The sequence below is a fragment of the Eulemur rufifrons genome, chromosome 7 (assembly GCF_041146395.1).
Source record: "Eulemur rufifrons isolate Redbay chromosome 7, OSU_ERuf_1, whole genome shotgun sequence".
In the NCBI taxonomy this organism is placed as follows: domain Eukaryota; kingdom Metazoa; phylum Chordata; class Mammalia; order Primates; family Lemuridae; genus Eulemur; species Eulemur rufifrons.
The window spans coordinates 79412575-79437914 of record NC_090989.1 but is presented as its reverse complement, the minus strand read 5'-3'; the positions used below and the strand labels follow the sequence as shown (position 1 = coordinate 79437914).

The 25340-nt window shown below is 35.6% G+C and overlaps 1 protein-coding gene across 2 annotated transcripts in view; it reads left to right on the top strand.

The window, feature by feature from the left end:
- The window catches only part of YEATS2 (YEATS domain containing 2), a 95175-nt gene that overhangs the window by 22089 nt on the left and 47746 nt on the right, over positions 1 to 25340 (top strand). The window contains exons 5-11 of one of the 2 annotated variants that reach the window (XM_069472865.1): positions 980 to 1225; positions 2783 to 2898; positions 5497 to 5658; positions 12789 to 12900; positions 20775 to 20819; positions 23146 to 23326; positions 24167 to 24406. In XM_069472865.1, the coding sequence (XP_069328966.1) occupies positions 980 to 1225; positions 2783 to 2898; positions 5497 to 5658; positions 12789 to 12900; positions 20775 to 20819; positions 23146 to 23326; positions 24167 to 24406 (1102 nt within the window). Of the gene's footprint in view, positions 1 to 979; positions 1226 to 2782; positions 2899 to 5496; positions 5659 to 12788; positions 12901 to 20774; positions 20820 to 23145; positions 23327 to 24163; positions 24407 to 25340 lie in introns of both variants that reach the window. The other variant, XM_069472866.1, reaches the window with a different exon arrangement.

Here is a 25340-nt window from a genome sequence, read left to right as displayed (position 1 = left end):
ATGGCATCAGCCTAGCTCACAGCAACCTCAAACTCCTGGGCTCACGTGATTCTCCTGCCTCAGCCTCTCGAGTAGCTGGGACTACAGGCATGCACCACCATGCCTGGCTAATTTTTTCTACTTTTAGTTGCTCCGCTGATTTTTTTTCTATTTTTTTAGTAGAGGTAGGACCTCGCTCTTGGCTCAGGCTGGTCTCGAACTCCTGAGCTCAAGCAGTCCTCCCACATCGGCCTCCCAGAGTGCTAGGATTACAGGCATGAGCCACTATGCCTGGCCAGTCCAGCTTCTTTACCTTGCTGATTAGCCACATCCTTCCCAAACACTTCATTGATAGTTCTAGTTGTCTGCGCTGCGTTGGTTCCACAATGGAACTCATATTTAAAAATAACATGAATTTTTGACTTAGCCATGGTTTCGCAAAAATTGCTGTAAAAAAATGTAAAATATAATCACAAGCCAAAAATGTGAGTTTGAAAGACTGAGGATGTACCTTTACAATAAATATAAACTAAGGAGTGTCAAAGTAAAATGCCAGAGATATCGACTGTCAAACTTTATAGTTAAGGAAATTGAACATTTCATGTTTAATAATGTAATACATTTCCTTCATTTTTATGTTTCTTTTAGGAAACTTATTTAGAGCAGTAGATATGTTGGTGTAAAGTGATGTGAAACTTATTTTTTTGAGTCAAATCTGATTTTCCGTATGTTACCATATATTTATCTTTATTTCTCATTTATCTTCAGAAGATCCCGCATCTTTAGCTTTTAGTGTTAGAAACTTTGCATAATTATTTATCACTCAAATTTTTGTTTGTTCAGACCATGTTAAAGAGTTTGGATTTCATTTTATGGGTGTTAGGAGATTTTGAAGGATTTTAAGCATGATCCTGTAATAGATAAGGGTTTTGGAGAGATCAGATTTTTGCCTACTTTTGATGGATTTGATTAAAAGTTTGTTTGCTTTCATTTTTTGCAGGGATCAAAGACATGTGATACAATGGTTTTTAATCATCCTGCTATCAAGAAATTTTTGGAATCACCATCTAGGTCATCGTCTCCTGCCAATCAGAGATCAGAAACACCATCAGCCAACCATTCAGAAAGTGATTCTTTATCACAACACAATGACTTCTTATCTGACAAAGATAATAACAGCAACATGGATATAGAAGAAAGACTCTTAAACAACACAGAGCAGAGACCAAGCCGAAATACTGGAAGGGTATAGTTGGATGGATTGGTGGTAGGGGTGGGGAGTGTTAAAGGAGAGAGGAACTAGTATTTATTAAGTATGCACATACTATCTCATTTAACTTTCACAGGAACGCTAGGAAATAGATTGTTTTCCTTTTAGAAGGGGGAAAATGAATCTTGATGTGGTTAACATTATATTTGCTCAAATGTATCAGAACTGAGAATTAAACCCAGGTGTTTCTAATTTTAGAGCTTAGGGCTGTGTGCAGCACAACTTCTGGATACCATTCACAGATATGAAAGAAACCTTTAGGAGTTGGCAATTCTGTGATCTTGCCCAAGGTGTTTTTACTTTGTCATATTTAATCTCTCAAGTGTAATGGCTCTTCAGTTTCCTTTGTGAGACTTTATATTAATTAAATATAACATATATAAATTAAATATATAAATATGTTATATTTTAATGGTGTAGTAGCTGGAGGAAATTTGACAAATAATAAATAGAGTTGAAAACCATTTATTGCTCTTTTATCTTGCCTGTTTAAGTTCCCATTTCAAGGAACTTGAAACTTCTTGATATAATATTTGGCTATAAAGTCATTATGGGGTTAGATCAGTGGTTTTTCTCAGCCAGGTATTCTGTGACAGAGGAAATTTCCAGGTGTCTTTCCATGTACTCGGACATCAAAGATTTGACTTACTTTTGATAAAATAATTTTTTATTTTTCTGATTATAAATTTGTATGTGTTCATTATTGTTGAAAATTGTAAAATATGGAAAAGTAGAAAAAAATAGAAAAGTGATTCATAATGTTACCACCCCAAAATAAGAACTCTTAGTTAGGATTTACTTATATCTTTTCAGTATTTTCGGGCAAATATTGCACAAGTTTTTCTTTTTTTAAATTTAAAAGAATTTAGGTCATACTAGTCATAGGATTTAGAAACTTAACATCTTTATACAATACATGGTCATTTATGTATGTATTTATATAGCAAACATTTAGCACTTACTATATACCAGGCACTTTTCTAAGAACTGTACAAACAATCACGTGAGACAGGTATTTTATAGATGAGGAAATTGAGACAGAGAGGTTAAATAATTACTCAAGATTACATACACATTAGTAAATGGAAGAGCCAGGATTTGAACCCTAGCAGTCTTATCTCTGTAGTCAAGCTTTTAATTAACCGTTTTATTTACATTCTCATTGAAAATGTTTGATTAGTAGAGAAGGTTAAAAAGATAGTAAATTCCATTTACCCCGTCTCCATTTCCATTTTTCAGAGGTAATCATTGCATTAATATTAATAGTTTCTTGTGTATCCTTGCACATCCTATTTGCATGTCCAAAGTATATGTATATGACTATTAAAAACATGGAATTATAGTATACAAACTTTTTTATATAAATTAATGCATTATTTATAATAATTTTTTTAATGTTTTGAGAGGTACCACAAAGCCAGAATTTTTCTTTTTAATTTGAGTTATTCTGTTCTATCTTTTATGATTTTTTGATTTCTGTCCCGTTAAGAATTGTTCAAAATGAAAATGAATGTTGATTATGATTTTTTTCAGGATACTTCTGGTGTTATTGGCTCCCATAAAACAGAACAGCGGAGTGCTGATCTCACTGGAGATGAAACTTCACGACTTTTTGTAAAGAAAACAATAGTTGTGGGCAATGTGTCCAAGTGAGTATCCAGTTGAATTTATTTTGTCATCCATTTATGTTAATAGTTAATATTAAAGTATTACAGTAGGAAGAGGCCTCAGGAATTCTTTTCCCCAAGCTCTTAGTTGTTTCAAAAGTAAATCAAAGTCCAGAGTCTTTCTTAGAGTAATCTTGCTCATTTGTAAGCACAGAGTTTGAATCCAGGTCTCCTGTTTTTCATGTGGGTATTGTTTCCTCTGTACTGCTTCTCTGTACAGTGCCATTCTGCCTTCCTTTCACAGTATCCACAAATGGTAAATAAGGGGAAGAATTTTTTTCTCAAAATATCACTAGGGAAGAGGCAGCTTAGTAACCTCTTAGACTCTCCTGTGTAGTTTGTAAAAGATGCTAATTATTTGGAAACCAATGAGAATGGTAAATTCTGAGGCACTATTCTCAACTCTAACTTTCAAATCTTCATTTATTCCTCCACATTTCCATTCTTGCATCTGCCATTTATTTGTGATTGGCACTTCCAAAGCTGAAACCAGATTTTTCTTCCTGGGAACCCATTTACTGTTCTTTGTTTTCTTTTTCCTTTTTCTTTTCTTTTCTTTTTGAGATGGAAGGACTTAAGTGTGATGAGTTTCTTTGACTTTTTTTTCTTTTTCAAAACCTTACTTTAGTGACTCTAATGCAAGCCAAAGAGGTTTGCATCTAGCAAGTCATTGGGATGTGAGAACAAATAAATAAAGTTTCATTTTCAGTCATCCATTTATGTTAATATTTTGGTATAAATACTCTTATGATCCTAATATTATAGTAGGAAGAAACCTCATGAATGTTTTTCTCAAGGTCTTAGTTCAAAAGTAAACCAAGGTCCAGAGACTTGAGACTCTGCTTCAGTGTGTCAGTCTTTGGCTCAGAATAAAATAGTGCTTAGTAAAAATTTCTAAGATATGAGCTCTTACTTAAATGTATTTCACCAAGCATATTAATGTGTGTAAGTTAGGAGGAACTTTTGATTACTTCTGTCCTAGTTCTATCCTTAGGGGCCTTAGCTAATTCCTAAAAATGTTGATATGGTTACCCAAATTGAAATGCTTTAAATTTGTGACAAAAGGTATGGAGCAGGTGTTAAAGACAGAATCCCTCCAAGCTAAAGAGCTGTCTCTATCAGTGTGACCTCATGCTGTCTTGTGGGAGCTTCATCCTCTCTTCCACATGTCTAAGGGCTGGATAAAGATATTATAAATCTTCTCAAAGCTTAAGGATATTATGTTACGTAAATATTTGGCCCAGATGTAAATATGTGGAAGGGATTAAATTATCTTGATAGAGAAAAATTGATAACATTGGCCAAGATTTTAAACTACGGCAGTTTTAATTAATTTTAATTAATTTATTTGCTCATCCTTATTAGTTATAGTTCCTTTATACTCTCTTTTGTCATTTTTATCATGCTATCATTTCCTATTTTCATTTATTTTTCACAAATCAGATTGGAATCTCTTTGGAGTAGAAACTATGTCTTTTCTGTTTTTGTACGTTATAGTACTGGTTTAGTAAATATTTAATTGATGAATTGATACATTTGTGAAACAAAAAATATAAACATTTACAAAACTGGTAAAATTAATCAAAGAAATTAATCAGAGAAAAAGAAGATACAAATAAATAATATTAGAAATGAAAAAAGAAGATACAGTTACAGATGCTGTACTATGAAGGAGATAAGAAACTATTAACATTGTTATGCCAGTATGTTTGAAAATTTAGGTGAAATGATTGTTTATGCCCAATCTTCTTGTGGCCTGGTGGAAATTCTTCTGAATTTTCGGGCTTGGCCTTTTCTGGGCTAACCTGTCTTATAAAGATGTCACTTCTCTCCAAATTGATCTGGAAATATTTCTATTAAAATCTCAACAGCGTTCATGAAATTTACAGGCTGGTTCTTACATATGGAGAGTAAAGGGCCAAGATTGGATAAGAACACTCCTGAAGAGCTGGGTTGGGCAACTTGGCCCTCTGCATTACTAAGGATTAATCATAGGCTAAAATAAACATATAGGAGGACATGACCATATTGTCCACCAGAATCTAAGAAAGGGGCCTCATACTGAAATAAAGACAGGTCCCATGAAGAGGAGGGCTAACGATGCTGGTTCTACCATGGTCAAGACTTATGGGAATGACTTGTTTTGGCTTTCAAAAGGCAGGAAACCAGGTACAGCCTCCTTGACAGTAGTGAGAGGCACCAGAAGGGCCTAGAGTTCTTGCACCCTGAAACCTGAATGAAATCAACCCAAAGGCTAGAGAATCCCTATCCCAGGAATAAAAATATGCCTGTTTATTTCCACCTTGTATACCCACTTGGCAAGAAAAACAAGTTTGATTTTTTTTTAATTGCACACTGATAATCAGAAAACAAAACAAACTCTTCACAGAATGCCCTTTAGGCCAAATAAATGTTTTAGAAAGAATGAAAAACAAAATGATTTAGCTGCAAAGACTTTGGTTAGCTGATACAGCTATTAAATATTGCTGGAATTTTAATCTTGTTTTAATTAGGAGTTAATTGTTTTGTTAGGTTTTTGAAGGAAAAAATAATTCTGGTTTCTTTTTTTTTCTTCTCTAGGTATATACCTCCAGATAAGAGGGAAGAAAATGACCAGTCAACTCATAAGTGGATGGTATATGTCCGAGGGTCTCGTAGAGAACCCAGCATTAATCATTTTGTCAAGAAAGTTTGGTTCTTCCTTCATCCCAGCTATAAACCAAATGACCTTGTGGAAGTGAGGTAAGCACGTGTGAGTTATTTAACCTAGGAAGTACAGGTTTATTGAAGTGAAAGAAAGTGATTTAACTTCACAACATTCCCTGGAAAATTTTGTGTTACTAATAATTTACTCAGCATTGACTCTTAGTCATAATATAGTTTCAGCCGTGGTTCCCTCTTGCAGATTACTGTCGCAATGAACAGGTACCGTCCCCTCCTGTCAGGTTGTTACTACGCTAATTACATGAGCCGATTTTGCTCACCTCTGGAAATAGCTAACCTTGTTTATATAGATACAGATAAACATAAAAGTGTTACTGTTTTTTATAGTTATCAGAATATAACAGAGGATTCTAACATTACAGAAATACATAATGCTGAAAGTTCCCCATGCTCTAACCCTCTTATAAGTAACCCCTAGTGATATTTTTCCTATGCATATTCTAACCTGGTAGAGTCGTCGTTTGTTATGGTTATTTCACAAAGATGGAGTGATGATATATTTATACTGTTGTGAAATTTGCTTATATCGTTTAGCTGTATTCTTTACATCTATATGATGTTTTGCATCATATACGTGTTTGCTGTATAAATGTACTATGGAAGTGGTTGTGGGTTTTTATCAGTGAACTCTCTGTCCTCTGTGCTGTTCAGAACATTTCCTTCCACCCCAACTCTTAAACAGCAATGGGTATCTCCTGAGAACTCTGCTTCTGTAGCCCTTTCAAGTGGTGGCTGTTTTTTTCCCCCACATACCATTGGGTCTAGGGGTGGGGTAGATGTCTTCCTTGATCATATTTGTAGCTTCCAAACCACTTTTCCCCTTTCTGCCTAAAAAACCTTAGGTCCTTTGAGGTCCCATATGATCTGCTCCTCCTTTGTTGCAGTTATCTACTAATTTCCCACATCACTCCGCTCTTTCAAAAACAGTCTTGGCATCTAGCTTACTGATGTTCTCCCTACCAGTACTTTTGTGGTGTTCTTAAGGATTTTACGTGCATATAGGCAATTCATACAAAATCCTGGGTTCTTGGTTCATTGATTTCTTCACTTTAATGATTAGGTTATTGTAGTGATATACCGTGGAATCTATGCTGAGTAAGGAGAGAAGTGAATTATATAAGAGCACTGATGGATAGTGAAGATTTCTGTGGGCAAGAAATGGAAGTCTGAGTGAGGTTAGAAAATAGTTGGATTAGGGGTAGAGCTGGAAAGATAGAGGTTGGTGGCCAGAAAGTGGAATGCGTGGAAATCAGATTTTTGTAGGTGATATAGAATGTTTATCTTCATATGAATAATAGTTAACCTAGTTATCAGTTGGTCTGTTTTTTTCCTACATCTAATATACACTGAATTCCCACATAAACTTACATCCTGTTCTAGACTATTAATGACATTTATTCCTGTAACAATATTATACTATTTTAGTTGATTTGCTTTATAACATGTTCTGATATCTGATATAGTGTCATCATCATTCTTCTGGATTTTTTTCTTAGCCATTCTTGAGTATATTATGTTTTTCTGGATTACTTTGGAATCAAATTGTCAAATTGCAGATTGAAATTGCACTGAATTAAGGATTAATTTTCACTTTTTTTTTTTTCATTTTCAGCATTTGCACAGACATCAGTTTTCACATTTTTTATGGTATTGCATCTATCTCCTGTCTGCCCGAGAATCAATCAGTATAGTAGTCTTGCAGTGCAAATAAGATTTTTTTTTTCTTTTATTACTACTCATAAAACTTTCTTCATTTTCTTGACATATCATTACTGGATAGAGCCTTAGAAAAGTGTTGATACCTGTTTTGTTTTGTTTTGTTTCAGTAGTAGAGCTTAATTGATAAAAGAGCAATTTTATTCTTAGGCTTTCAAACCCTAGTGTTGAAAAGACTTTGTCTCTGATTTAATTTAAATCTATATGTGGTATGTGAATCCCTTCAGAAATGCCCCATACAGGTAAGCTCAGGATCCATCCTCTCCTAGAAAACCACCAATGACCTAGACTTGGGTTTTTTTGCCTAGAATACCATTTTCCTCCCTATCATCTGTCTTCTTCCTATACTCATGCAAGCATACACACACTCACACACAGTATGGCCATCTTTCTGAAGAGATTTGCTCTTTATCCTTCAGGACATAACTCCAAAGTTCCTCAGTGAATCCTTCCTTGTTCTTCTTTCTTCCATGGGTTAAATTACAGTAAATGGTTGTTTACTTGAATGCCTGGGATTTTAATAATATTTTACAGTTTAACGATACCTTATAGAATGACAGTATTTTCTGAGTTTAGATAGCCTAACTCCAAATGAGCACAGTGTTTTAATAAAGATATTTTTGTGAGTTTGGTAAGAAATAGACAAGTTTAAAAAATGCTGTGTCTATAAAAATGTAAATAATAAACATAATATATTTTTCAATGTCCAGATCAATAAGAAATTCCCTTACATGTTAAAAATTAAAATGTGTGGTCTTAGGAAAACATATACTACAAATGTGAATCAGTTGACATGTATTAATCATATTTTTATTGATGATAGATATGATTTACCCAAAAAATGAGATTAAAAACTCATTACATAAAACTGTTACTACTTAACAATAGAAACTAATGCCTGTTTCTTCCCTCCGTTCTCATACCAAGAATTACAATTTGTAAAACACACTGACTTCCTTTAAGTTGCAAAAAAATAAGCAGTAATAAACAAGATTGTATTTCCTTAGAAATCCTTACTAATCTGCAAGTAAAGGTGTGGCAAATCATTTGTCAGAATGTGTTATAACAGTCTAAGAAAATCCAAAGAAAGGATCATGCTGCATCTCCTTTTCAAATTTCTCTTTCATCTTGTACATGTGGAGTATTTTCTGCTAATAGTAAATGAACTTTCTTTCATGAAATTTGTGAGATTTTACATCATTGAAATAGCCTGTGGGCTGGGCACAGTGGCTTACTTATGCGTGTAATCCTGGCACTTTGGGAGACTGAGGCGGGAGGATTACTTGAGTTTAGGAGTTCAAGACCAGCCTGAGCAAGAGTGAGACCCCCAGCTCTACTAAAAATGGAAAAAATTAGCCAGGCATGGTGTGCACCTGTAGTCCCAGCTACTTGGGAGGCTGAGGCAGGAGTTTGAGGTTGCATTGAGCTACGATATGATGACACTGCACTCCACCCAGGGCAGTAGAGTGAGACTCTGTCTCAAAAAAAAAAGAAAAGAAAAGAAAAAGAAACAGCCTGTGATAGTTGTTTTCAGTCTGATCCTTGTCACTTTGACAGTATTGTGTAGATTGGCTGCTGTGATGTGACTAAGCAGTTGGCTGTTCACAGCCTGGTGACCTATACCATTACCACATGCTTTTCCCAACAGGAATTCAAACATTATGAACAACGGTGTTAGGATTCTTAAACAGTATTTTAAAAGAGATTATTACTTATATGCTTCTGGTGTTTAAAACTCCTGAGGAAATCATTTGCTGTGATCAGCCACACTTCTGTGTTTTTTTATAGCAAGTAACGTGGGTAACATGTGTACATCTATTATACTAATTTACATATATGTCTCCCTTACTAGACTTAGAGCTTCTTGATGTTTGGAACCTTGACTCGCTTGTCTTATGAGGGTCTAGTATAGTCCCTAGCATGTAGTAAGTGCTCATTTCATGTTTGATGTTGAGTAAGTTATTGAATTCATGAGGTGGGCCCTTGTATTTGTAAGTGGCTTTGTTCGTGTGGAAGTTTATAATTGTACTGAGTAGAGATCTATTATAACTTTCTCTAACTTCTAAACTTTCAGTACTTTCATATGCCTGTGCCACCACACAGGCAGAATCATTATAATCCCTTTTCCATGTAGCAGTTGTTCAGATATTTGAAAGCAGCTGTTGGGTCTCATCCACATTTGTTTCAGTTATCACTTATGTGGCTTTGTTTTATGTTCTTTTGTCCTCCAGGTTATATTCCTTGACACGCTCCAGTTTATCTATATTTCTCTTAAAATAGTCTTTTTAGAACTAAACCTAAAACTCCAGACATGGTATAACCAATATAAAGTAAGATAGAACAGTTAGCATATGTCTTAGATTTAATTATAACTCATTATGTTCTTCAGGACTCTTAAGATGTTTCTTGTATCAGGTATCTAAAGTGATTTGATGAAATATGGGAGGACTTTTGCATCTGCCTTGAAACTTATGGTTTATCTTACTGTGATTCAAAGTACAAATGTGTTTCTGAAGCACCCTGAATCTCCTCATCACAACATGTTTCCTGACAAAGAGCATAGGTAGATTATGCTCCTATAGAAGTATCATTTTCACATTTGGTTCAGATGTCATGGCAACTCTTAGCCAACTTCCTAAAAGCTGTGATTGTAATCTTTGTTTTTAGGCACACGACAGTCACTAAATGTATGCTAAGGTTCAGGGCTTGATACAGGGGTTGCAAAGATGAACACCATGTGGTCCCTCCCTTTGAGAAGTTTAGTGGAGTATTCCTGCCCTTGGTGTATGTGAGACTAGCCTGGGCTAGGTCCCCAGAGAAAATCCTGGTGAGCTTCTTCAAATGATTATATCTGTTTCATTTAGCTCCAATATAGGAATTCTCTAGAGTAGCACTGTCCAATAGAAACATATGTTGTGAGCCACACATGCAATTTTAAATTTTCCAGTAGCCTCATTAGAAAAGTAAAAACCAAAAGGTAAAAACAAATTACTTAGCATGGTAATGCAATAATGCAATTTTAGGCTGCTTTATTAGACGTCAAGGAGACTTGCTGTGCCCTGCAGCAGTCTGACAATATCCAGTTAACACTATGTGCATCTAGAGGAGAGTGGCCTGGGTAGTGAGGTCTGCCACCTTGAGGATGTGGACTAGCACAGTGGTTAAATGTGGGCCCTGGAGCCTTTTGCTTGAGTGAAAATCCTGGTTCCACTACTTATTAACTGTGTGATCTTGGCAAGTTAGTTATTCAACCTCACTGTGTCTCAGAGGGGATATTTCATAGTGTGATTGTAAAGATTAGATCAATTAGTAGATATAAAGGGCTTAGAACATGGTTGGATCATAGGAAATAACTGTGTTTGCTGCTGCTACTGTTCTGAGGAACAGAGGTATTCATTCTGAAAAGAAAAGACTGGAATGTTATAGGATGTTCTTTTGAAGATCTTTCATGTAGAGGAAGAATTTATTCTTAGTGATTCCAAATGGCATATCTAGAACTGACATGCGGGAAATAGAAGAAATATTTTTATAACAGAGCTATTTAGAAATGTAATGAAGTCTCATTAAGTAGTGAGTTCTTGATCTCTAGGAGTGATCCTGAAAGACTGGTTGGCCATTTGAATTAATTAGTTGAACAAGAAGTTATGGTTCGTTCTATATTTCTGATAAAGGCTTTTTTTTTTTTTATAGCCCTATAGTATGATTTTTCCTTCTTGGCCATTGATATATTTCAACATCTATGATTAATCCAGAAATACTGATGTTTGTTCAGGGGAGGCAGTCCTTTTTTGTGTGAAGTAACAGATCCTTTGAAGTATAAAATTTCCATTGATAATTGGTAGGTCTTAGATTCTTTTGTCTTTCTTTTTTTTTTTTTTTTTTTTTTTTGGCTTCCAAAAATATGGTTGTGTAGGAATTTCCTGTCAAAAAGCATTGTTCCTTTTTCTTGGCTTTATGTTTGCCTGTGTCTTCCCAGAGGCAGTTCTTCCTGTCTATTCACTAAAGGTTAGTCCGTGTATAGAAATTGAGGAACAGACCTAATTTATTATATCCATTGTGAGAAAAATCCAGCATTGAAACAGTGTGATTAAGACATATTACAACATGAACCACTTAGCTTTACAGAAATTTAAATGACTTAACATCAATAGAATTTCCATTAATTACTCTTAAGTCCACCATGCCCCTTAGCCCCACTGCATCTCTGGTCTTAGATCCATTTTCAAACTGTTATCTCAAGTCTACCTTCTCATTTGACCCCAAACCTAAATCTGTACCAACATCAGGGCTACTTCTCTCAGCTCAGCTGGTTTCTTCCATGCAGGACAGTCTAGTTTTCTTTACTTTCTTTTATCTCTGGTGTGTAACATATTGTTAATTTCTCTGCTTTCTAGGCTACTCTCATACTCAGGGTTTTTTCCTATCTTGGGCTCCGCTGTTAGCTTCTGGCTCTGTGCTGCTTAATTCACATCTGTTAGATTCTTCTCCAGCTGTGTTCCTGTACTCTGCCCTCACTGAATTCATGTCTCTCCTTAGTTTTCCAAAAACACATCCCACTGGAAGTTTTTCTCCCTGTAATTTTGGCATCTTCTTTCACTATAATAATTCTAAGCTAGTGATTCCTAACCAACATTTTCATTTTAAAGACATTCTCTCTCTACCCCATTAACTTAAACCATATTATTTAGAGTACTTAAAGATCTCTCAATGAAATTTCTACATTTTTTATTATGGAAAATTTCAGACATATAGAAAACTAAAGAGTATAATGAACCCTCATGTACCCATCATCAGTTAGTAACAGTTTGCCATTCTTGTTTCATCAGTTTCCCTTCTTTTCCCTTCACAAATTCATTGTGACGAGAATTCTTCAGTCCACTTAGCATTCACTTACATTCCACTCTACCCACTAAAATCATAGTCATTATTTGGGGGAGATTATGCTGTGAACATAGGCTCTTTATTTTAAAGTCCTTAGTAGACAGTTTCAGTTGAATTACCACTTGGAGATTGAGCAATGATTTATTTTGTTTTTGCCTCAGTGGAGGAATAAATATGAGGGTCTGGGATAGGGAACATATTACCTCAGTCTGTGTTTGTCACGTGCTAATTAAGGATCCTGCCCTACTGTCTGACATTCATCACATCACCTTAGTTCCCTCATTCATGAAAATGACATTGGATTATATGGTCTGTTTACTCTTAGCTCTTAGCATTTAGTAACTGAAGATTAATACAAGCTTGAGTTGAATTTTTCTTTTATAATTTAGCATTTTAGAAAAATTCAGCATGACGATTTAGCTTCAAATGAGGACACCTAAATGGTTCTCACACAGACATGAATTTCTTATTTGCGCAGTATGAGAAACCTTTTCCTGTCTAGGATGAGAGAATGAACATGGGCAAATGTGTTAATGTCTGCTTTTCCCTAGAGAGCCTCCTTTTCACCTGACCAGAAGAGGCTGGGGTGAGTTTCCTGTCAGAGTTCAAGTTCACTTTAAGGACAGCCAGAACAAGCGGATAGATATCATACATAATCTGAAGGTATTGTAACAAAACATTGCTCCCCAGAAGTGAAGTCTTTTTTTCATTAGCTTTTGACCCTTGAACAACATGAAGGTTAGAGGTGTCGACTCCTGTACAGTCAAAAATCCACATATAACTTCTGACTCCTCAAAAACTTAACTACTAATAACCTACTGTACACTGGAAGCCTTACCAATAACATAAACAGTCAAATAATACATATTTTGCACAATGTATGTATTATATACGATATTCTTATAATAAAGCAAGAGAAAAGAACTATTAATAAGAAAATCATAAGGAAGGGAAAATATATTTACTATTCCTTAAGTGGAAGTAGATCATCATAAAGGTCTTTATCTTTATCATCTTCACATTGAGTAGGCTGAAGAGGAGGGTTTGGTCTAAGTGGAACTGGACAGTTCAAACCTGTGTTGTTCAAGAGTCGACTATATTTAAAGTGGTAATGGTAGGTTTTCTGAGACAAGTGACCAAGGATAGTGGAAGGAGGAGATAATATTTTTGAGTGTGTTATGTTTGCTGCTATACAACACTTCTTTGTCCTCTGAAGCTTGGGGAGGAAGTCACTTACAGTACAATGTATATTCTTTAAAAAGATGAACTAACTGGTCAGGTAATCAGAAGACATAAATCTTTGATCTAACCTCACTGTTAATACGTTTCTTGGGGCTAAGTTACTGAAATCTTTTTTTTTTTTTTTTTGAACTTTATTTACTTTTCTATAAAATGGGACAAATAATAATCCTTGTCTGTTTATCTCATAAGAATAAAGGATATGTTTATCTTATAAGGATAAAGATAGAGGTGAACAAACATGTTTTGTAAGTTATAAAGTTATTAGACTGTAATGCTTTTGTAAGGAATCCTTCATTAATAGATACAGCCATGTGGTTTATTGTGCAGCCATTATAAATTTGTTTTATGAAGTATTTTCTACACATGGGGGGAAATTGCCATTACAGTAAGTGAAAAGCAGTAGGCACACCTTGTTTTATTGTACTTTGTAGACACTGCCTTTTTTACAAATTGAAGGTTTGTGGCACCCTTACATCAAACAAATCTGTTGGTGCTGTTTTCTAACAACATGTACTCACTTTGTGTTTATAATGTTTTGGCAATTCTTACAATATTTTCAGACTTTTTCATTATTATATCTATTTTGGTGATCAGTGATAATTAATGTTACTACTGTTACTCTATTGAGTCACGATGAACCACGCTCTTGTAAGATGGTGAACTTAATCGATCAGTGTTGTATGTGTTCTGACTGCTCTACCACCAGCCATTCCCCCTGTCTTTCCCTTTTCTCAGGTGTCCCTATTCCCTGAGACACAAAAATACTGAAATTAGGCCAATTAATAACCCTACAATTACCTCTAAGTGTTGAAGGTATTGAAGTGAAAGGAAGAGTCACACACCTCTCATTTTAAATCAAAAGCTAGAAATGATTAAGCTTAGTGAGGAAAGCATATCAAAAGCCAAGATAAACCAAAACCTAGGCTTCTTGCAACAAACATTTAGCCAAGTTATGAAAGCAAAGGAAAAGTTCTTGAAGGAAATTTAAAGTGCTACTCCCATGAACAAATGTAAGAAAGTGAAACAGCCTTCTTGATGATATGGAGAAAATTTTAAGTGATTTGCATAGAAGACCAGCCATAATCGTCCCTTAAACCTAATCCAGAGCAGGGGTCTAACTCTCTTCAGTTCTGGGAAGGCTGAGAGGTGAGCAAGCTGTAGAAGAAAAGTTTGAAGCTAGCAGGGGTTGGTTCATGAGGTTCAAGGAAAGAAGCCCTCTCCATAACATAAAGGTATAAGATGAAGGAGCAAGTGCTGATACAGAAGCTGCAACAAGTTATCCAGAAGATCTAGCTAAGATAATAAATGAAGAGGCTACACTAAAGATTTTCAGTGTAGATGAAACAGCCTTCTATAGGAAGAAGATGCCATCTATGATTTTAATTGCTAGAGAGAAGTCAACGCCTGGCTTTAAAACTTTAAAGGACAGACTGACTACCTTGTTAGGGGCTAATGCAGCTGATGACTCTTAGTTGAAGGCAATGTTAATTTACCCTTTTGAAGATCCTAGGACCCTTAAAATTATGCTAAATCTACTTTGCCTATAAATGGACCAACAAAGCCTAGATGACACTGTTTATATCATGGTTTACTGACTATTTTAAGCCCACTGTGAGACCTGCTGCTCAGAAAAAAAGGTTTCTTTCAAAACATTACTGTTCATTGACAATGTACCTAGTCACCAAAGAGCTCTGATGGAAATGTACATTTCAAGTCTTATATTTAAGAAATATATTTCCTAAGACCATGGCTGCCATACAGAGTGATTCCTCTGATGGATCTTGGCAAAGTTAATGGAAAACCTGGAAAGGATTCACCATTCTAGATATAATTAAGAACATTTGTGATTCATGGAAAGAGGTCAGAATATCAACATTAACAGGAGTTTGGAGGAAGTTGATTCCCACCCTCATGGGTGACTTTGAGGGGTTCAAGACGTCAGTGGAGGAATTAGCTGCAGATGCGGGGGAAATAGCAAGAGAACTGGAATTAGAGCCTGAAGATGTGACCAAATTGCTGCAGTCTCATTATCAAACTTGAACAGATGAGAGTTGCTTCTTATGGATGAGCAAACGAAGGGGTTTCTTGAGATGGAATCTACTTGTGGTGAAGATGCCTAACATTGTTAAAGCAACAACAAAGGATTTAGAATATTATATAAACTTAGTTGATAAAGGAACCACCGGGTTTGAGAGGGTTGACTCCCATTTTGAAAGAAGTCTTACTATGGATAAAATGCTACCAAACAGCATTGCATGCTACAGAGGAATCTTTTTTGAAAGGAACAGTCAATCCATGTGGTAAACTTCATTGTTGTCTTATTTTAAGAAAATGCCACAACCACCCCAGCCTTCAGCAACACTACCCTGATGGATAAGTTAGCAGCCATCAACACTGAGTGAAGACCCTCTCTGCCAGTACTATAGTTTGTGTCCCCAAACCTCAAGTTGAAATTTGATCCTCATTGTTGGAGCTGGGGCCTAATGGGAGGTATTGAGGTCATGGGGATGGATTTCTAGTAAATAGATTCTTGTCCTCACTGTGGTGGGGGAGTGAGTGAGTTCTGGCTCTGTTAGTTCCTGTGAGATCTGGTTGTTAAAAAGAGCCTGGCACCTTCCCTCTTTCTCTCTTACTTCCTCTCTCACCATGTGATCTCTCTCTGCACACACTGACTCCCCCTCACCTTCTTCTCTTTGCCTTCCAGCATGAGTGGAAGCAGCCTGAGGCCCAGCCAGATGTCCAGTCTTTCAGCCAGCAAACTCACAAGCCAAATGAACCCTTTTCTCTTTTTTTTTTTTTTTTTTTTGAGACAGCGTCTTGCTTTGTTGCTCAGGCTAGAGTGAGTGCCGGGGCGTCAGCCTAGCTCACAGCAACCTCAAACTCCTGGGCTTAAGTGATCCTACCGCCTCAGCCTCCTGAGTAGCTGGGACTACAGGCATGTGCCACCATGCCCGGCTATTTTTTTCTATATATATTTTAGTTGGCCAGATAATTTCTTTCTATATTTAGTAGAGACGGGGTCTCGCTCTTGCTCAGGCTGGTCTCGAACTCCTGACCTTGAGTGATCCACCCGCCTCGGCCTCCCAGAGTGCTAGGATTACAGGCGTGAGCCACCGCGCCCGGCCGAAATGAACCCTTTTCGTTCTAAAAAGAAAACCTTTACCTAGTCTCAGATATCCCTTTATAACAATGCAAAACAGAAAAGACAGCCAGCAAAAAGATTATGGCTTGCTAAAGTCTCAGGTGATCATTAGCATGTTTTAGTGATAAAAGTATTGTTTGTTAAGGTACATACATTGGTTTTTTTAGACATACTGCTATTGCACACTTGATACAGACTAGACAGTATAGAGTAGTACACTATACTACACAGTATAGTGTAAACAACTTTTATATGCACTGGGAAACCAAAACATTTGTGTGCTCACTTTATAGCAGTATTGCCTTTATTGCAGTGGTCTGGAATTAAGCCTGCAATATCTCTGAGGTATGCTTGTATAAAACTGTATGCATACGAGGTCAACCATGATTTTAAAAAGGTGGAAAAAATACAGAAAAAATATACCAAAATGTTGGAGTAATTGAAATAATGACATTGTGAGCAATTTCCCTTGCCCTTTGTTTTTGTTTTTAAAAATAGTTTTGCAATTTTATATAATAAACATACTTCATTTTTATAGTGGGAAGACAGACCATTCCTTAATGTTTCTCTAGGCCTTCTTTATAGTAGTTTCATGTATATTTTCTCTACATAAGATACAATCCTAATACTGTATGTCTCCCAAGGCACCCTTACTTAGTGGTTTATCACAATGTTCCCATTAATGGCTCCCAAAATTGCACTAAATAAAGATGAGTACATCTGTAGAATTCCTTTTTCATTCCCTTTGTTCTACAGATGCACCTCTTTAAACCTTAAGGCATGCTGAAATTTGCCTTCCATTGGTGATAGATGGTACTACTTAACCTGATGTTTACGCTGTTTTCTGGAGATTACTGTAAGGCTAAATTGCCCTGTGACCACAGAGAAGCACTGAAACCAAATAAAGAGTATATAGCCACTTTGTTTATAGTGGCAGAATACTGCCCCATTACTTAGGGGAAGATCTAAAATAGTTTTGCTTTCTTTTTGTTTTATTTTCAGTTCTGCACATACTACCTTATGCTGCACTGAGCCCAGCCCTAATTTCTAAAATAAAGGGAATTGTTTACATAGCTCTCACATACTATATTGTACATATTACTTAGAGTTCTTGATGGAAGATTATTTGATATGGTATTCTAAAATGACAATAAAGTGTTTTTTAACCTGTTTTTTTGAAAACATTGTTTTACTATTTTGTAAAATAGTAAATCACATTAGTATTAGTATTACTGTGCTGTTATTACTAATTAGTAGTAATACTGTTATTACTAATCAGTAGTAATTACTACCAGTAATACTATTAATAGTAATAGTATTTTGGGTATTGGCTTTGAGACCTTAAACACCTGGATCGTGCCCATTTAATCCTTATTTGTATTACAGTATCATTTTCCCTGTCATTTCTGTGTTAACTCTCAGAACCATCTTTGATTTTTCCTTTTTTCTAAATAATTGCTTAGTTGTAGACTGTTATTCTTTGTTCATATAATCTCTTTTACATTCTACACTGCGCCCTTCCCACTATTGCTAGGCTGTTATCCTACTATCTCCTGATTGGCTTCTTTAATCTATATCCTTTCCCCTCAGTCCCCTCTACACATCACGATCATATTAGTCTGCTTAAAACAGCAGAACCATTATGCTATTCCTTCTTCAGAAAGTGTGATTGAATTCCTATTCAAGTTCACACTCCCATGCCTGCTGTTCAGGGCTCTGCCCATTTGGATTCAACTTACTTCCCTTAAATTATTTCTCATTAATCCCCTGAATGAGCGCTCTACTCCAGCCATGTTAATCTATTCATGTCCTAGAAATGCCTACGGCCTTCTTCTCTTGTGTCTTTATTCATGCTGTTCCCTTCCTGGAATGATTGTCTGAATTTTTTCCATTCTTCAAGTTCCTATGTAGCTTTTCCTGGCTATTTAAGCCTGCTGTGATCTTTGTATTCTGAAATTCTGTAGTAAACAACAATGTATATTTGATACTGTAAATATTAAATGCTAAATACTCTAATGTTAGAGTTATGTAAAATTTAAAGTTCCCGGAATTTAAGAAATTCCCATATCCTGCATTTCTGACTGATAATCATTTAACCTCTCCTAAACTGTCACCATGGAGCACAGCACTTCCCAAGCTAACAGATTGACCCATTTAGTAAATAAACTTTTAGAAGTTTCTTTCATAAATGTACCTCAAACTGCTGTGTTTTAAAGAACCTTGACCTCATTTGTCTTGGTTTGATTTCCAAAATAATATAGAATAAGACCTTTTTTTCACAGTAACCTCAAACTTCTGGGCTCAACCGATCTTCCTGCCTCAGCCTCCCAAGTAGCTGGGACTACAGGCAGGTGCCACCATGCCCGGCTAATTTTTTCTTTTCTATTTTTAATAGAGAAGGGGTCTCACTCTTGCTCAGGGCTCTAACTCCTGAGATCAAGAGATCCTCCCACTACGGCCTCCCAGAGTGCTAGGATTACAGGCATGAGCCACCACGCCTGGCCCTAAAACTTTGTTTTATAAGAACTCTAAAAATGTTTGATAATAACCTTCACGTGTCTCCTTAAATCATTTCTTCTCCAGGCAAAACCTGTTCTTGTAACATTGCTTGTGTGCTGTGTTTTCCAATTCTTCTTACTGTTTTGATAACACTTCTGTTTTATCAATGTCTCTTAAAATTTGGTCCCAATGATGAAACATACACCAGTGCAGATTATAAAGAGACTATTATTTCTGTGCTCTGGAGGATATGAAAATGAATATAACCTAAAATTGCCTATATCTTTTTATAAGTCATATTGTTGGCTAAGATTGAAATATTAAAACTCCAGATCTCTTCCATGGAACTACTATTAATCTTTTATCTTTGTATCATATAAACACTAAATCTCATGACTGACTGAGTTGTCCTCTCTGTTGGCTGCTGAGGAACTTTGCCAGATTTGATACCTACCTTTTACAAGCCTTTAAAACCTTGTATGTACTAACCTACCCCTGGCTTCATCTTTCTCTCTCTGTCTTTCCTTGCTACCCAAATTAATCATTTTTTTATATCAGTCTTATTGTATAATGTTTATATTCATAAGATGTCATAAATCCTTTTTTAAAAAGTGATAGAATATAAATTAAAAACAAACACCTTAGCCTCTTTCTATGCAAGTGTAAATTCTTTTGTTTATGTTGTTAATATTCTTTCAGTTTATAATCTTTGCTCAAAAATAAATCATCATGATGTTACAATATTTGAAGTCATTAGCATTACCTATACTGCCTAAATTTTCATTTCTTTTTTCTTTTTTCTTTTCTGAGACAGAGTCTCACTCTGTTGCCCAGGCTAGAGTGCCGTGGCGTCAGCCTAGGTCACAGCAACCTCAAACTCCTGGGCTCAAGCCATCCTCTTGCCTCAGCCTCCCGAGTAGCTGGGCCTATAGGCATGTGCCACCATGCCCGGCTCATTATATATATATATATATGTATATTTTTAGTTGTCCAGCTAATTTCTTTCTATGTTTTTAGTAGAGACAGGGTCTCGCTCTTGCTCAGGCTGATCTCGAACTCCTGAGCTCAAACTATCCGCCCGCCTTGGCTTCCCAGAATGCTAGGAGTAGAGGCGTAAGCCACCGCGCCTGGCCTTCATTTCTTTTTTCAAAAATGCTTGTAAATATATTGTGTCATCATACTGTATGCATTTAAAATATTTATAGCCTATATTTAAAATATTTTTATACAGTTTTTGTAAATGTCATCTATGTGGCTGCATAATTCACAAATTGATGGTCCATGGTTTACTTAAACATTCCTCTATAATGGGATGTTTACTTTGGTTTTAGTTTGTAATTATAGATAATGCTGCAATAAACATCTTTTTGTGTAAAACTTCTTCCATTTTTAGATTGTTCTTAGAATAGTTTTTTAGAACTGTATTATTTATATTAAAATATATAGTATTGAGATTGTTTTTATTGATTTTACTCAGTTTTTTTCCCTCAGAAAATTGAAGATTTTTATTACAGTGATGATAGTTTACATTATGAAAAACTAGATCCTATGGTATCAAGACTTGTGGAGAAAGGGGGTTTAGATAAGATTGTATCCTAAGATGTAGACGTAAGCACAGTGAGATTTAACACTCTTCTTTTTCGTGTTTCAATAGCTGGATCGAACTTACACAGGCTTACAGACTCTTGGAGCAGAAACGGTAGGTTTTTTCCTACAGGATTATTTGGGAACAAAGGATGAAAATTAATCTTCATTTTTAATTAGGAAAAAAATAAGTGTTAGATTTTTTTTTTAAGTTGGCCTTCCCTGTTTCATCCCCTTTTTAAAAAATTGGTTAAAAACACATAATATAAAATTATCTTATCCATTTTTTAGTATGCAATTCAGTGACATTAAATATATCACCATTGTTATGCAGCTATCACCACAATCCATCTCTAGAACTCTTTTCATCTTGCAAAACTGAAACTCTGTACCCATTAAACATCAACGACCCATTCCTCCCTCCCTCCTCCCCCCAACCACCACCCTACTTTCTGTCTCTATGAATTTGACCTCTAGTATACTTCATATAAATGGAATCATATAGTATTTGTTTTTTTGTGATTTCTTTATTTCATTTAGCATAATGTCCTCAAATTTCATCCATGTTGTAATGTGTCAGGTTTCCTTCCTTTTTAAGACTGAATAATAATGCATCATATGTATATACCACATTTTATTTATCCATTTATTTACTGATGAACACTTGAGTTGCTTCCACCTTTTGGCTATTGTTAATAGTACTGCTATGAACCAGGGTGTGCAGGTATCTGTTTGAATCCGTCCTTTCATTTCTTCTCAGAAGTGGAATTGCTAGATCATTCTATTTTTAATTTTTTGAGGAACCACCACAGTATTTTCCATGGCAGCTTCCATACCATTTTACATTCCCACCAACAGTGCACAAGTGTTCCAGTTTCTCTACAACTTGTTATTTTGTTTATTTTTTTAAATTTGTAATAGCCATCCTAATGGTTGTGAAGGGGTGTCTTGTAGTTTTGATTTGCATTTCTCTAATGATTGGTGATGTTGAGCATCTTGTCATGTGCTCATTGGCCATGTGTATATCTTTGGAGAAATGTCTATTCAAGTCCTTTGCCCATTTTTTTAATCAGGTTTTTTTGTTGTTGAGGTATAGGAGTTATTTATATATTCTGGATATTAACCCCTTATCAGATATATGATTTGCAAATATTTATTCCCATTCTGTGATTTATTTCTCCTGTTTCACCCTGTTGATTGTTCCTTTGATGCACAGAAGTTTTTAAGTTTGATATAGTTCCATTTGTCTGTTTTTTTCTTTTGTTGCCTGTGCTTTTGATGTCATATACAAGAAATCATTGTCAGATCCAGTGAGGCTTTTCTCCTACATTTTCTTCTAAGAAGTTTATTGTTTTAGCTCTTACATTTAGGTCTTTGATCCACTTTGAGTTAATTTTAGTATGTAGTGTACAGGGGTGGGGCATCTGCAGCCTTTGGGCCACATGTGGACTTCTGGGTCCTTGAGTGCGGCCTTTTGACTGAATCTAAATTTTACAGAACAAATCCTTCTAATAATAATATATTATTAATATAAGATAAGGGTCCAACTGCATTCTTTGGTGTGTGAGTATTCAGTTTTCCTACCACTATTTGTCAGAAAGGCTGTCCTTTGCCCCATCGAATGGTCTTAGTCCCCTTGTAGAAAATCATTTGAGTGTATATGTGAGGGTTTATTCTGTTCTGTTGGTCTGTATATCTGTCTTTATGTCAGCACTATACTGTTTTGATTACTGTAGATTTATAAATTTTAAAATCAGGAAGTATGATACCTCTAACTCTGTTCTCCACACCACTCTTTTGTATTCATGATATATTAGCAATAGCCATTTAATCAGAGTTAGCTGATTAAGAGTAAGTTAAATCTTACTCTGCCTAGAGAAATGTGCTGTATTATCAGAAGATATTTATTGAGCACCTACTATATTCTAGGCACTAGTCCAGGTGTTGGGAATACAGAAATGAAAAAGCTTCTAGCTTCTGTCTTCAAGGTGTTATATTCTTGGTGGTGTTGAGAATGGGGAAGGTAGACATTAAACACAAAAGCAAACAATAATTTCAGTTAAGTGCTATGGGGAAGAGTAGCTGGAGGACAAGGGAGTTGTTTAAAATAGGGTGGTTAGGAAAGGTCTTTCTGAGAAGGTGGCATTTAATTGAGAGCCCATGGTAAGAAAGGCAACTATGCAAAGATTGGGAGGAATGGTGTTTTAAGGAATAGAAATATCAAATGAAAAGGCACCGGTTTTGTGATTCATTTCACTGAGATATGTATCTGTTAAGCCAGATTACATTATGTTCTAAGGTAAATCTCTTAGTTCTTCAGATTGAAATGGCCTTTGAAGTATGATTAGAAATCATTTGTCACAACTCTTAGGCCACAGGATTTGAGCTTTCTGTGACATTGATGATGGACTCACAAGCCCAATTTTTGCCCAATTGTGTAGGTAGTGGATGTGGAACTCCATCGCCATTCTCTTGGAGAAGACTACATTTATCCTCAGCCCTCTGAGTCAGACATCTCTGATGCCCCTCCATCATTGCCTTTGACCATTCCAGCCCCAGTGAAAGCTTCTTCACCAATAAAGCAGACACATGAGCCAGTACCTGATGCCTCTGTGGACAAAGGTAGCAAAGCATTTTTCCTTGTATAGAGTCATTCTGGGGCATTCCTTTCTCTCATTTGCTGCCTTCAGAGACCTATAAATAAATTTTCCATAAGTAGACATGCTGCCTCTACTATATAGTTCTATTATGAAAATAGCCAAATCTCTGCACTCAAGAAAAATTTTTGCCATAAAGTTCTACCAACGTTTTATAAAATGCAAAAGTCACTAAAAAGCATTAGATTTTTATCCTTTGATCATTATGAGAATTTCTTCTAGTATATTTCAAGAAGACTTTCTGGTTCAGCTTCTGTGTGAACAAGAAACTTGAATACTAAATAGCTAATGTGATATGTAAGTGAAATCAATATATATTTAAGTGTTCACATATAAGTGTATAAGATATAAAATTGATCTTAAATGGTGTTTTATCTCAAAGCCTGTATTTTGATGTGATATTAATATTTTAGTTCTTTTATAAAATCTCAACTTTATTCCTCTTTACATCTCAATTGCATCTTCTTTATGGGCATTTAGTGAATGCTTTTGAGTTTTTCCTCTTCTCTAACTTAAACAATTTTTCAATTTATATATTAAAGAATGTAGGGACATATTATATTATATATGGTTTATAGTTAATATGTTTTCTGATTTCTTGAAAGAAGCATTTTTAACTAAATTGCATTCTAAGCATATTTATTTTTTTATCAAAAAGATATAAAGAGGTAATTGATTATATTTATTTTACTACCAGTAAGTGGTTTAAGTGGGTGCTGAAATTTTTATTCTTTTCCTACAATGGTGAGGTTTTGTTATTTCAAAGTGATCAGTAACTTACCATTTGCCTGTTTGTTTCAAGCAGGATTCCCAGCTAGCACTGAAGCTGAGCGACACACTACGTTTTATTCTTTGCCATCTTCTTTGGAAAGAACACCCACCAAAATGACAACATCCCAGAAAGTTACCTTTTGTTCTCATGGTAATTCAGCTTTTCAGCCAATAGCATCAAGCTGCAAAATTGTGCCACAAAGTCAGGTTCCTAACCCTGAGTCACCTGGAAAATCCTTCCAGCCCATCACCATGAGCTGCAAGATTGTGTCAGGTATGCCGAAGATGTGTTGAAGACGATATGTGTAGACTTGAGTCGATGTTAGGATTGTTGGAATGGCAAAACAAAGTACTGTGGCTTGTTTTCCCCCTTATGTTCTTCTAAGTAGTGTTTGTTTTAACAAAAGAGAGTTAATCACTTTTGATTGGCAAAGCTGTCACAAAGCAAACACAAAACTCATTCATATGAAACTAATTTTTGAATGAGGGAAAGAGAACTTAAAATTGTCAAATTTTTGTCTCTTATAATCAGCACGGCTAAAATGTTTGCTAGGTTATATGGCTGAAACTAAGGTAGGAATTGAGTTTGGGGATTATATATGGAGACCAGAATGACTAATAATAGAAGAAATTTAGAGGCCTTTTGGCTTGGAATTAAGCTTTAAGAATTAGAATTGGTTCAGAATTGAAGTATCTTCTGTTCTCTAACCACACTAGAAAATTACTCATTCCTGTTAGTTCTGAGTCTTCTTTTTCATTAAAGTTGGATTGTTGTTTGCCTTGTGACAGTTTCACATTTATGATAAATAAACATGTAGTAGGGATATACTTTATGGTTTTGTATCACCTCAGAAAAGACATGAAAGAGGGCAATTGAAAACTTCCAGACATTGGGAGGGCTTCTGTGCAATTCTTAAATGAAGGAGGAAAAAAGGAATGTTTAGTGCTAAAAGTAGACAGCTAAGCAAAAATATCCAAATCTTTGAAATGATGAGAGGTAAAGAATGTATAATTTTACCTACCAGTTAGAAACATACTAGAACTTGCTGCTTCAGAGGTGGAATAGGCTGAACATATCAATTGGTTTGACATTTAGAGAAATTCACAGATGACAGATTTGATCAATGAAAGACAGTTGGGGGTGTTTAAATGTATGTCAGTAGCCCTTGAGAGTATTCTGTGGGAAGTGAATCTTTCTGGATTGTAAC